The sequence below is a fragment of the Corylus avellana genome, chromosome 11 (assembly GCF_965113065.1).
Source record: "Corylus avellana chromosome 11, dhCorAvel1.hap1.2, whole genome shotgun sequence".
NCBI lineage: Eukaryota > Viridiplantae > Streptophyta > Magnoliopsida > Fagales > Betulaceae > Corylus > Corylus avellana.
Window position 1 is genome coordinate 19,616,594 of NC_142500.1, and position 13,491 is coordinate 19,630,084.

Here is a 13,491-nt window from a genome sequence, read left to right on the forward strand (position 1 = left end):
ACAGAATGACAGGAAACAACGAAGAAGAATTCTTCTATGTTTCGAAAGATTACAGCACAAACTCATATCACTACAAGAAGCTAAGGAAGAGAGAAAAATAAAAATGAGAAGAGAAAGTAACTAGTACAAGGAGAACAAAGGAAATGACACAATTGAGCTTCTCTTAAAGAACTCATGAAAGGATTCTAAGAAACCCTTCACTAACTAAATCTCTAATAAACAGGAACTGTCCCGTTGTGTGGTGGCTCCAACTCCACCACTTGCCCATTTTCATCTTCGTTCTCCCTAGACATCTCCTCCAAGGATTTTCCATTTGATTCGGGCACCAAGAAAGTAAACACAATCCCCAAGAAGTTGACTCCACCCAACAAGAGGAGAGCATTCTTCACTCCAATGCCTGCAGGGTACCCTGCATCTGCCTTGGCCTTGTCCTTGTTTTGAGCCAAATACAGAAACCCAAAAGCACCAACTATAGCCCCAAGCTTTCCAGATGCTGCTGATATGCCGTGGCAAGTAGACCGGAGCCTAGCCGGGAAAATCTCAGCCGGCACAACAAATGTGGTGGCATTCGGCCCGAAATTTGCAAAGAAGAAGGTGAGTGAATACATCACCACAAACCCAATACGGTTGTCCTTATGAGTCCAGTGGTTGTAAGGAATTGCCAGGGCAAACATAAACACTGTCATGAAGAAGAAACCCATCAATTGGATGGCAAACCTTCCAATCTTGTCAATGAAAACCACTGTAAACCAGTAGCCTGGGACAGTGCTGCATAGAGCAATTAGTGTTTGTGCCCTTGCAATTCTATAGACCTCCTCAATGGCATTCATTGTCTTTGCTGAAGGAATCCATCCAATTGCACTGAAGATGTCCTTTTGGAATAGATTTTGGCTGTAAAATGCAATGTCAAGCAAGAACCATGTGGTTGTTGTTCCAAGTAAGTGAAGTCCATGTCGGCGAAGAAACTCCCTAGAGAACAAACCAAATCCATTGCCTGTTTGTTGAGTTAGCTGCTCAACCTTCTGTGGTTCTGCTTCAATGTCAACCTGCAGAACCTTTGACATATCAGATGCAGCCTGTTTTGCATTCTTGGCAACAAGGGCAGTGTAACGAGCAGTTTCAGGCATCTTCATTCTCCAGTAGTAGGTCAGTGCAGCTGGGATTGCTCCTACGATTACAATAATCCTCCAAACATAATCTGCTTGTGGGACAGTTGAGGCATTTGCATCAACCTCATAAGCTGGAGCATCAAACCTGGACTTAAATGCGGATGAAATGATGATCGCAAATATACCACCTGCTAAAATTCCAAAACCCTGCATAGCAAAGACTGCAGCAATGAAGGCGCCACGAGTCTTCTTATTAGCATATTCAGACATGATGGTGGCAGAAAGTGGGTAGTCGCCACCGATGCCGAACCCGAGCCAGAACCGGAAGAAGCAGAGTGTTGCCATGACAGATTTTGGACTGTGGCCAAAGGAAAGACCTGAGCCAACTGAGCATATAACCATGACCATGAGAGTCATACCATAGACTCTCTTCCGGCCCATCTTATCCCCAAGCCACCCGAAGAAGAGCTGACCGGCTAGAGTGCCACAGAAGGCCACACCATTAACAGCAGCTGCCACATTGGGAGGCAATGTGCCGGGCTTTTCTGCACCATCAACATGGTAATATATGCGGCCAAGCAATTTGGTGACAAGAGATATGCAGAATAGATCATATGCATCAGTGAAGAAGCCCATTCCAGCAATGATGATTGCAGTAAAGTGGTACCATTGTGTTTTTGCTAAATCCAGCGCATTCAGCACCTGTAAATTGTCCTTAGCCATGGTTCCTAACTTCTCAACTCTCTCTTCCTCACAAGCTTTCTTCTCTGCAAATCAATTTGAAGAAGAGTTGGTACATGTATGATCACCAAACTATGAGATCTGCAAATGATATCAAGAATTCATACAAACTGATGTACTCAAATTGTTACCTGGGGAAGGTTCCATAGTAGGTGGGCATATTGAATATGTAATTAATAACCTTATTTCTTGGTTCAAAATCCTAGGCCCAACTAAGTCTACAAGATATAAATACAAAAAGGATTGCAAATGACAGCCATATTTTGCGCCAAGTCATGCTACTCATTAAATGTAAGAGTTGCTTGTTTTCAAGATTTCAAAGTTACGTAAAACGTGTCACATTAATTAGTGTAAAATTGGTAAAAGTACACTAAATTTTACAATTATGATAATGAGGACCATGAAAAAGAAAACTTTTTTGGTTCTAGAGAGAAGAATTTTCTAGGAAACTTCATGACCATGTGCCTAGACTAGTGTGAAAAGAAAGGACAAATTATGTCTTCCTGCTCCTGGACTTCTCTAGCAAGGAGAAAGTCGAATTTTAGTCAATACAAGAGGTGTGGCTCTAACTGCTCTCCACTTTTTTCTTCCGTCTCTTTTGGAATTTTAGAGGGTCATTAGTAAGCTCAGTAGGTAACAGGTTATGTATATATATATATTTTTTAAATCTAAGATATCAAATTATTTGTTCTTCGTTTGTTTCTCAAGTAAATAACAAAAATAATATGGAAATATCATTACTCTGTTTCTAGTAAATAGTCAAAAGACACCCCACAGCCGCCCCTAGAGGGTGGCTGCAGTCGTAGCAAATGAAAAGGTAAAGAAGATGAAAAGGCAATAAATACATACACCAATTCTATTTGAATACGAAAAGTTATCTTCAAGCAAAGGGTAAGGCTAATTACTAGATTACTATAAGACATGAAAATTAAAAGAAAAAAAGCCCAATGAAATCTCTATATATAATAATAGCCCTATATATAAAAATTTCAAGGAAAGATTTTAAAGTTTAAATATTAAACTCTACAAACTATACCCTGTTGATGAAATTGGAAATAGGTGTAAAATTGAGAAGCTAAGACCTCGCTTTCAGGTTCTGGGATTGTTGAACCATATATAGTACTAATTCCAGAACCTGAAACCCAAGCAGTTTTTTTTCTTTTTGAGCGTTTTAAAGTTTTGCATCGAGTGTAAATTTCATGAAGAAAAAAAAAACATGATAAAACTTTGAGTTTGTTAAGGTAACGGAATACTAAATTTGGATATGAATTTGTAGTGATGACAACAAAAACAGAAACAAATCTTTGCTCCCAAACAAGTCCAATTGTGTGTCATCCTTAGCTGTGTAGAGATCAGATGAAGATGATGAAAAGTATATTACATGGAAATTTTAAATCGACAACCAAGAGTTCTATCTTTTCTGATCTATTTTTAGCAAATTCCCAGAAACCCAGAAGCCAGAGGCAAAAAGTAAAAAAGGTTAACAGAGAAAAGTTTTGGAATGAAAAGAAGAAGTTTATTCAGGAAAATAATGATTCGCAGACAATATATATTATATATTATATATGAAAACATATTATTGGTGGGTCTCAGAATCTCAATCATACCTTGTAAAAGAAAAAGAAAAAAAACAAACCCAGGTAAATAAAAAGCTCTAAATTGTCGCCATTGTAAAAAGAAACTCTTCTTAGGTTCTTTGCAATATTGCATGCACGAAGATTTCTCAAAAGACAAAGTTCTTATTAATTTCTTTATTACTATTCCATTTTTTCACGTTGTTTTGGTTAGTTAATGCAAACAGTAGTGCTTACAAGAACTCATTCACACAATCTGTAACAAGAAACAAAATCATCGAAGAAAGGATGTAAACATGCATGTTTGGATAGAAAGAAACAGTGCTTACTGACCTGCTCTGCTGTTTTCCTCTGAAGCCGGAACAATAAAAAAACTCGAGAGAGAGAAAAAACAAGGAGGCAAGAGAGAGAGTGTGTGTAATGAGAAGAGCCACGTTTGTTGAATTGTTGGGAAGAGACGAGCGGAAACGTCCATATTTATATGCAATGAAGTTCAACAGTTCACACAAATGGACCCACCAAAATATCCACCGGTATATTCCCCGCTTTTCGCGTTTGGTCTAATTTACGACGCCGTTTTATCTCCCGCGCTCTTATTTTCTTCCGGCTCCGGGACCACCCTTTTTGTTTATTTGTTTTTTATTTTTTATTTTTTATTTTTTCATGATTAAATAATTAAGTTTTTATAATTATAATTATTAATATTTAATATCGATCTGGGACCAATATAGGTGTGTTTGTTCCCTCCGTCCATCCATGCCTTTTTGTTAATCAACCAAGTCAAACTTGGACTTCAAAGCGTGTTTTCATATATACACGACATACAGTATATACACGTTGTACAGGAGCTCCACTCGTGTGGAGCTAATTTGTCACAAGATAATTAAATCAGTAATTATCTCAAATTAGCTGTTTTACTTCACATCCGTGTGCGGACAAAGTTTTTTTTTAAATTGTTCGAATCAAAGCATAGGTCCATTAAGTCTCATGTAAGTGCGGCACATTATATCGATCATCCCTTTCTGTCGATTTACGATTTACAATTATGATCATATTAGGTAGTCTATCCGCTCTTTACTACTTTACCTATTTAAGATTAAGGAAATGTGGCATTAGAGAATCCCTTTGAAGGCAAGCAATTTATTAAGGACCCGCCGCCTTCCATATTAATCATTTACCTTTTGTGCCTATCCTAGCATATTCCACTTACCAACTGGAGATGGGAAGGACAATCCTATAAATGAAGGTAATAACCCCTCCAAATACATTGACTTGGGGTTTTTTTTTTTTACACACATTTTGCTAATTTGTCTCTTTATTTGCCTGAAGGTGCATGGTTTCTTCACTACCCTAGTGAGCCACTCTCAACATTTTTTGTCCTCATTGTAGGTCTCTTTTGCCGGACGTTTGGTGTCATGAGCTCATAATTGTGTTTAAAAATGTATTTAAACACCTGTTAATTTAAAAGGGTAGGTTGAAGAAGTAATTTTAGGTGGCTTATTTGTGTCTTACTAAAAATGATGTGGCTATTAAAATCACCCAATAATGATCAATTACAAGCTCAATTGTAATTTTAATTGCCACATCATTTTTAGTAGGACACAAATAGGCCACCTAGAATTATTTTACTAAAATAAAGATTGAAGTCGGGTTTTGAACAAGGAGACAACATATTCTAATACTATAATAAATTATTACTAGTTCTAAAAATTGAAATTGGTATGAAATATTGAATGTTATTGCTTAATCTTTATTTTAACAATGGATTCGGTAATATTGAAAGTAATTAAATTTAGCAATTTTGGATTTGAAACCCTATGAGTAATTGCTTAAATAGTTAAATATATACATGGAGAAATGGTTGAAAATATAATTTCATTGTTAGATTTTTTAATGTATCTACGACTTTGTAACTACATAATTTTTGCCAATATTTTTAAGAGTTTTAATACTCTATAATGCAATAACTTTATGCTCTGAATCTTTTACGAAATGAGAAGGAGTTTTATGCTTTCATATATATATATATATAGCGCGTAGGACAGGGCATTCTTCTTAAAATCAATGAAATGAAGTGTGAAAAGTGAGAACACCGAACTTCAACGCAATACCAAACGGAATTTGGTATCTATACGGCCATTATTGCGTCAACTCACGCAAGTCGATAGCATACTGGTACGCGGAACAGCCACTATGATGACCGTCTCTTGCTGCACATCTAGGAATACGTAGGGTTGGCATTTCCTCAGCCCGATGTCGGGTTTGGGCAGTTAATCTTAACTTGTTAATTGCATTTTGAGTCTTTGTCGATTTTGCGGAGCGTGACAAAATTTGTTAGCGTGTATTGAGTATGGAGCATGTTGAATCACAAGTGTAAATATTATATTAATTAATCATAATTCAACCTATTTAATTAAAAACAGATCGAATTCTTAATCATAGCCCACTTTTATCGTATTGTGCATGGTCAATCCTATTAAAAAATTACCAATTCCATCATCTTAGAAAGTGATTCCCTTACCATTATCCTCGTTATCAACTCTTCTTTCGTAGTCTCGGATTGGGCCTCAACCCTCCAATTTTGTTGACATAAACTATTAATTTCTATAATTATAATGCATTAAAAACTTCAAGATGTGCAAATTACGATGTCCACTCATTTCAAGACATGTGTTCGAAAGTATTCCAAACTATCCTCTCATTATTTTTTCTTTAAGAGTTAAAAAAAAAAAAAAAAAAAAAAAAAACTCTACAAAAAAGAAAAGTCTACGGTCTACATGAAAGAGATTGCTCAACTTGCATATTGCGAACTTCCATATAAATCCGTATGTCAAGCACTTTAGTGGATATTGACCGATGGTTACACGAATTGGAAAACGTGTAGAGAGGGAGATGCCACGGTGGTCTGCTACCTGTTTATATTGGTCTGCTACCGTCTATTAAGTCCCCAATTCTTCTGTGGATAATGTTATTGTCACGATGTGAATATTAAACCATACTTTTAATACAAAAAAACTATAAAATAACAACATTTTCATTAATTATATTGTTTTGCGTACGTATAAATAAGTGTAGCTTACTTACGTTTACGTAGGCTTACCGTAAAGATTCAAATTGAAATGATTTTGAAACTCTAAAATTGACATTAATTGAATTAAAATCTTAATTTTATAAACATTTCCATACGTTTAAATTAGAATATCAAATTAAGCTTTCGGGATAAGTCATTTTGTCTTTCACCTCACTTTTTAAAAGGGACATAGAATATCAATTAAATTAATTTTTATTATATTAATTTTTTGGGATTAGTACTAATTTAATAGTTCCTAAAATACCCATCAAATTCAAATGATGTCACTTGTAAAACAAAGACGCAAGCTTTTAAATTGTTTGTTGACCTTAAAACTGTATATTGCTTTTGTCAAAGTATGTGAGCTTCGTGTGAAATTGTTTGGTTTGATTTTTCTGGCCAACTTGTTTGTTGTTGTTCATGTCGATGTCATGGTTTTGAACAATATGAAGAAAAAAAAATCCACTGAATTTGACCATCCTATTCCTATCTGTCAAATATGGGTGCCCGTGCCCGGTGCCCCACAACTTGGATGATTTCCCAGTTGACTGATCGTTGTCCATGTGAAGGCGTGAAGCCACAGCGTCAGACCAAATGGTTGACTTCCAGTCAGAGCCTGCCAACAAAACACACTATCCGTATGACGTACGTACCTTTCAATCCACACGTCGTAGAACAACTTAGAACGCCAGCTTGTCCCATTTTTATTCGTGTCGTTGCTTCTAAATTTTGGACCCACAATTTTTTGGACCCTTCCCTCCTATCTAAATTTTTTTTTTTTTTTTTTTTCTATTCTAATAATGTTTTCAATTAGGTACGTGGTGGGGCGGTTTGCCAGAAAATATTAATTGAAAAAAAATGATTTAGGAAGCAAGACATCATTAAGATAGATTAAAAATTCATTTAATTTAGTGCAAATTGTACCCATAACACTTTAATTCCACATGGAGAAAATAAATGGTCAAATGTATAATTTGGTGCAAAGTGAAAGTAATCTAGACTTGAGTTATTTTCAATCAAACAAGTGCTTTACAAGTTGGACTAGGTAATCCTGCAATACTTACTTCATATATATCCTTACGGTTAAAATAAACTACGTCATTTATTTTTAACTAAAAAAAATTGGGAAACATGGGTCGCTGATCGTCATACCCAATGAACTGTAGCAGCTAATAGAAGGGTCAAATTATTCCAAAGTTGCCAACCCTAAAGTAGCTCATGGGGTGGCCGGCCACCCTTAAAGTAACCAATAGGAGTGTTTGACTACTTCCAAACAGACTTGAGGGTGATTTAGCTACTCTTAAAACTGCTTTGTTACAGTGGCCAGCAACACACGTCAATTGTTTTGGCGGTAGTTGACCACTCCCATCAACTGTTTTGAGAGTGGTCGTAACTATTATCAAACGCTTTGGTGGTGACGGCCATCCAAAGTAGCAGCGATGGTTCAATCGCCCAATCATTTACTTCGAGAATAACTGACCATCCACCTCACTTTTTGGCATCATTCTAAAAACAAATTTTGGATGATGTCATTATAGTTGCCATTTATTATAAACAAAACGGCCAACGTATAAGGTATACATGAGAATCTTGATCGATCCCCATGAGTTTATAATAGATATTAGAGAGCAATAATAGAGGAGGTTAATAATTAAATCCATTAACAGATGGAATGCCTAAGTCAAAAACTAACGGGAATTAATTAAGCATAACTTATTCATATATGTTGCCAAGTTCAATATCACATTATTGAACCAAAGACATTAAGACAATAAACACTATTTTTTTTTTTTTTTGAGGAATATAAATACTAATATTAGAATTAAGCTTTATCCATTCTACCACCTCTTGCGGTTCACACATTAAGCTTTCACATGTGTTCATGTGAAAATGAACTCGTTTGCATTCCGGCCTGAATTATTTAATCTAAGCATGTTTAATGATTAAGAATCATCTAATTAATCACATGAATTTTAAAATTGAAAGAAATAAACAATTAAGCATTTTATGTTAGACCATAATCGAGCAATAAGTTTGCATCGCATGGCCTAAAATATATGATGATTAGGTAGCTAGCTATACGGTAAGATAGATTTATTATTAGTTTTTATTTACTTATTTATTCAAATGAGGGAAGGGATTATAAAGGGAAGATTTATTATTAGTTTGATTGATATAAGGCTATATTGTGTTCACATCAAGTTTTGGTATTTTTATTTTTTATTTTTTTTATTTTAATGAAAAGTATTTGAAGTATTACAAATTTACAACTTTTATTCTAATATCTTACAAACTAACATACCAGTCTATGCATTATTACCATGTTAGTTACAATCGGACTTAATTGTGTAGTACTAGTCGACTAAGTAGGTGCCACATAAACGTACAAACTAACATGACAATGCGAGTGTCAGCTATAATCAAATCTATTTGTTTAGTCGTTAATGTGATAAGTGTTACTTAGTTTGTAATGGGTTTGTAATAAAAGTTATAACATCTATAACAACACTCTACTTTTATTAGCATGATTATTAAAGAAAATGCTTGAGGTACCACAACTTTACTGTAACTCCTTACAAATATGTGTTAGTTCATATGGTTTTACCACATCACCTATAGTTAAATTTAATTATTTAATAACTGATGTGATAAATGTCACATTGACCACCACATGAGTTTGTAAAAGACATGAGATACGTTTGATAGGCAGAATATCTATTTTATTGAGAATAAAATAACTATTACTAGGAATAGAACAAGCCGAAATGTAATTTCTAGTTATATTCATTAGTTTGGTTGGAACATTGGATTAGAACCCTAAATATTTATAGTATTGTTTTTTTTTTTTTTTTTTTTGACATGTCCGCACAAGGAGGGGGAGGGGGATTCGAACTAGTGACCTCCGCTTCATTAAGCGTGGTCCCAGCCGATTGAGCTACCTCTTGGGGACATTTATAGTATTGTTTGGTACAATGTTATACGCTCGTGAATGGAATCATATTGTAATTAAATTTTCTAAAATACCCTTATGATACAATTATAATATATATTTTTATGAACTTTTTTCTTTATTTTTTTAAACATAAATATATGTTATAACCCTTATTTTCTTTTAAATTTATGGCACATGAGAATACCCAATACAATCAAATTCAAGCACGAATTTTTGTGCTCATAATGCAAATTCCATCATGTTCAATTCATGTCCTTATAATCAATAGAGATAAATGTAAAGCCTATGAACGTTTTAAGCATTAATTGTAAAGCATAGTATTTGATTATAGAAATAATTTTTTTTTTTTTTTAAGGAATATTATAATATTTATTATCTCAAAAGATCCAACAAAAGATTACACAAGAAGGGTAGTAGGTTGTTCCCTTCGTACAATATCACATACATTTGGTGGGGCATTCCTCAACCAAGTAGACATAGTAGCATGGGTAGTAGCCAATTTTACAAGCGTATGTGCCATAGTATTAGCGTCCCTCATTATGCTCGAATCTGGCTTTTTCCAATGATAGCAGCTCATGCTATATGCATTCCAATTGATTATAGAAATAATTCAACTATCCTCAAATAACGTAACACCAATTAATTCTTAATTAAAAAACGTGAAACATAAGCACAAATTAAAATGCATGGTAAAGAAAATTCAACAAAAAGAATACACTTATGACACCTTCCCCGATTTCAATACTTAATTTATTGCTTGGTTCTCTGGTCTCTACCATCTCCACATAATTTCAGATTTCTGTCTCCGGTTAAAAACACATTATTTAATATTGGCTACGTACCCTAACTTCAGATCTATTATATTATTTTCTCACTCTTATGAAGTGCTGCTTTGGGGATCCGAGAAGGGTGAACGGTTAACGTTTCCCTTGTATGTGTAAGAATCTCCAAAAGCATAAATCTCTTCGGAATGGATACGTTAGAGGAAGCTAAACAAATTTTATTTTAACTCTATGAAATTGACGGGATTATATCAGAAAAAAACCAAAACAAAGTTATTCGATGTTTGAACAGTCTAAACAAGACTTTTCTGCCGCTCTTATTATGAGCTAATGCAAGAGAGAAGGATACCATGAAGATTGAAATAAGAAATTGGCTTAAATGCTGTAAAAAAAATAAAAATGAGGAGAATTAAATTTGGATTGTTAAGAAAATTACTGCATGATGTGTGCTGTATTTATTTATTTATTTTTTAACCGTACCTAAGCCAAATCCTTAAAATAGTATCTCAAAGTCGTTGGAGAGAGATACCTCGAGGGCTTTTGTGGAAATTAAAATTAGACAATGAATAACTATTTTTCTCGTTTTAGGTGGAACAGTCGTTTTTGCGAAATAGCTGTTCTTAGTGTTCTTCTGGTATTCTCATACTTTTATATAAATTTTTAAAAATCAAGTGAGAGAAATAAGTGACAGTTTCTTTCTTCTTTTTTAAAAAATAATATACACCTAAGACTAAGAAAATAGAAGCAGAATACTAGAAAAGCACCTAGCATTCCCTTTTCATAAAAATAATTATTCCATTTTACAGGCCAATTTTGCATGTCAAACGATTAATGATTAGCAATGATATTTAAAGTTCTTTCGGTGGGAAAAAAAAAAAGGAAAATATATTATTATATAAACAAAAAAGTAGCTTCAAGAGGAACAAAATTAAAAAAAAAAAAGATTAAAAAAAAAAAAGAAAAAGAAATAAAAGAAAAGATGCCATTTGTGGGGATGTCATACCATTTGGAGAATAGGAATACAAACTTTTAACTTTTCATAAGATTGAAACGCCAATTTTGTTGATCGAGTCGCAGCGTTTCTTTTAAATTGGATTAGAGAAATATTTTTTAACCTAATTTATAAAAGTAACATGTCACTTTTTTTTAATAACATGTGAGATGCACATGAGTTTTTAATAAAATTTATTTCAATTTTGTCTATACTATTAATATATTACTTTTATAGATTAAGTTAAAAGAAATTTCTTCGACCTAATTTAGAAGAAAACTTTGTCCTTATTAGAAGTGCTTGATAAAATTTTGAAATTCTGATTTCTATACGAACAAAACATATTTTTGGTGGAAACTCATTATTTTAAAATTATTGGAAAAGTTCTCAAATGGAATCGAAGGGTCACACATGTGGCTCCATCATATTTATTTTTTTATTTTTTATTTTTGTGATGACCATCATGATATTCCCAAGATGAAAAAAAAAAAATTAAATAAAAAGAAAGTTGGAAACGTAATGGAGTATATTGTTTTATAAAAACAAAAGCAGAGGAAAAAAAAAAAAAACCAAGGGTGTTAAATTGTTTGACTTGGAATCGCCACAATAGATAAGAGAGTGGAGTTAACCACCATTCATTTTAAATTAACAGTACAACTAAGAGCTATTGTTTCCAGTACAATACCTAATATATTGTACTGGATTTCAATTCATAGTACTTATAAGTAGGGTTTGCAATTTTTGATACAATTTGTGAATTCGACATGAAATTAGCGTGCTAAGATCGTTGAGGGATTTAATCTGTTTAATTATTATAGTTAATTTATGTAATATTATACCCATATTTTGATACGACCTACATCTTACATGCAATATTTGAGGTTGACAATTTTTTACACGACCTGTAAACTCGACATGAACTCAGTATGAAATTAGTGTGTTAAAATCGAGGATATGACCTATTTAACTAAATGGGTTAAGTAAAATTTGACCTATATAATTTTATACCCACGCTTCGACATGATTCGAATCCGACACACGAATACTAATCGGCGCCGCCTAGCTACTTATAGGGGGAGAAATCATGACGTTTGTGTTAGTCCCTTCAAAGTGGCCTAATTCTAAAGGCAAATAAATTGCATTAAAAAAAAAAAAAAAAAAAAAAATCTCTTTTTTCGGCTATCCCTAGTCCCCCACCATGATGGTAACATCCATGTGCTTTAGAAAGAACTTTGGTATTCAAGGAAGTCCAATCTTAGGGGCCATGGTTTAAAGTAAAGCTTCCAAGATCTTTCCTATCATTCATTTTTCATCTTGAATCAAAAACCATCATAGGAAAAAAGTTCCCACTTTCACATTAAAAAAATCAAAGTCGGATGAGGCATAGAGTTGTGCCTCTTTGAAACTACTCAAATGGCTATGTAGCCCACTTCATAGTGGGGAGCACACTGAGAGGACAAGCCAACATGGTCACACCAACTTCGATCTGTACCAGCAATTGCCTACTTAAGAGTTGCTATTCGTGTTCGTGTGTCAGGTTCGGATCGTTTCGAGATATGAGTGTAAGACTATATAGTTCGACGCTAACACGAATCATTTACTTCAACGAGTCAAAATCTCTTAATTTTAATCTGCTAATTTTGTATTGAGTTCTCGAATCATGTTAAAAATTGATCCTCCTTAGTCTACAATTCTTCCTTTTCTCTCTTTAACAACCGAAGTTTGAATTTGGAATTGCCTGCAGTTCCTGGAAAGTCCCTAAGTTGTGTTTCATACATGCCTAAAAATATTGGTGCAATGGATGAGGCTCTCTTTCTGTTTGCATACTTGGTCCAAATGGGTAGGCTAATGTTGTAACTTGAAAAGAACAAATGCACTGAATTAACCTTCAAAAGTAGAAAAGTGTCTTTATGTCTACTTCCTTGCTTAAATATCAAACAAAATCTAGTGCAAAAAAGAGAGACGACCAAATTCAGGTAGTTTATGGTTATTGGACCACCTTATAATCGGGCGTGCAATTGTGAGAGACTTCAGACAAACTTATTTGTTGGCACTTGCCCGAATAGATGCTCAACCCGAAAATACTGTGTTTGGGTCAGAACATGAGCTATAGATCGAAGAACATGATAATGCTGGCCCCAAATCCATCTGATATTTTTGTCAGCAGATAAAAGGGTGAACTTTTCTCAATGTGGCCTGGGCTGGAGAGAGCTGATTGAAAGCGATGTTGGTTAGCAAGAACAGTGAGACCACTAACCTATATTTATCTCA

The 13,491-nt window shown here is 34.1% G+C and overlaps 1 protein-coding gene across 2 annotated transcripts; it reads right to left on the reverse strand.

The window, feature by feature from the left end:
* Window positions 1-6: 6 nt before the first annotated feature.
* LOC132165361 (inorganic phosphate transporter 1-4) lies at window positions 7-3,845 on the reverse strand. 2 transcript variants are annotated; one of them, XM_059575885.2, is made up of 2 exons: window positions 3,758-3,845; window positions 7-1,931 (listed from the first exon to the last, which is right to left on the reverse strand). In XM_059575885.2, exon 2 carries the CDS (start codon window positions 1,830-1,832, stop codon window positions 213-215), a length of 1,620 nt encoding a protein of 539 aa, XP_059431868.1. In that variant the 5' UTR covers window positions 1,833-1,931; window positions 3,758-3,845; the 3' UTR covers window positions 7-212. The 2 variants fall into 2 exon arrangements, with proteins under 2 accessions (XP_059431868.1, XP_059431867.1); XM_059575884.2 differs by having other exon boundaries at window positions 7-1,876; window positions 3,758-3,840.
* Between the last annotated feature and the right edge of the window lie 9,646 nt (window positions 3,846-13,491).

What these genes read in the sequence shown, in the direction of transcription:
- LOC132165361 (XM_059575885.2), bottom strand. Translation starts at nt 1,832, where the DNA reads ATGGCTAAGGACAATTTACAGGTGCTGAATGCGCTGGATTTAGCAAAA.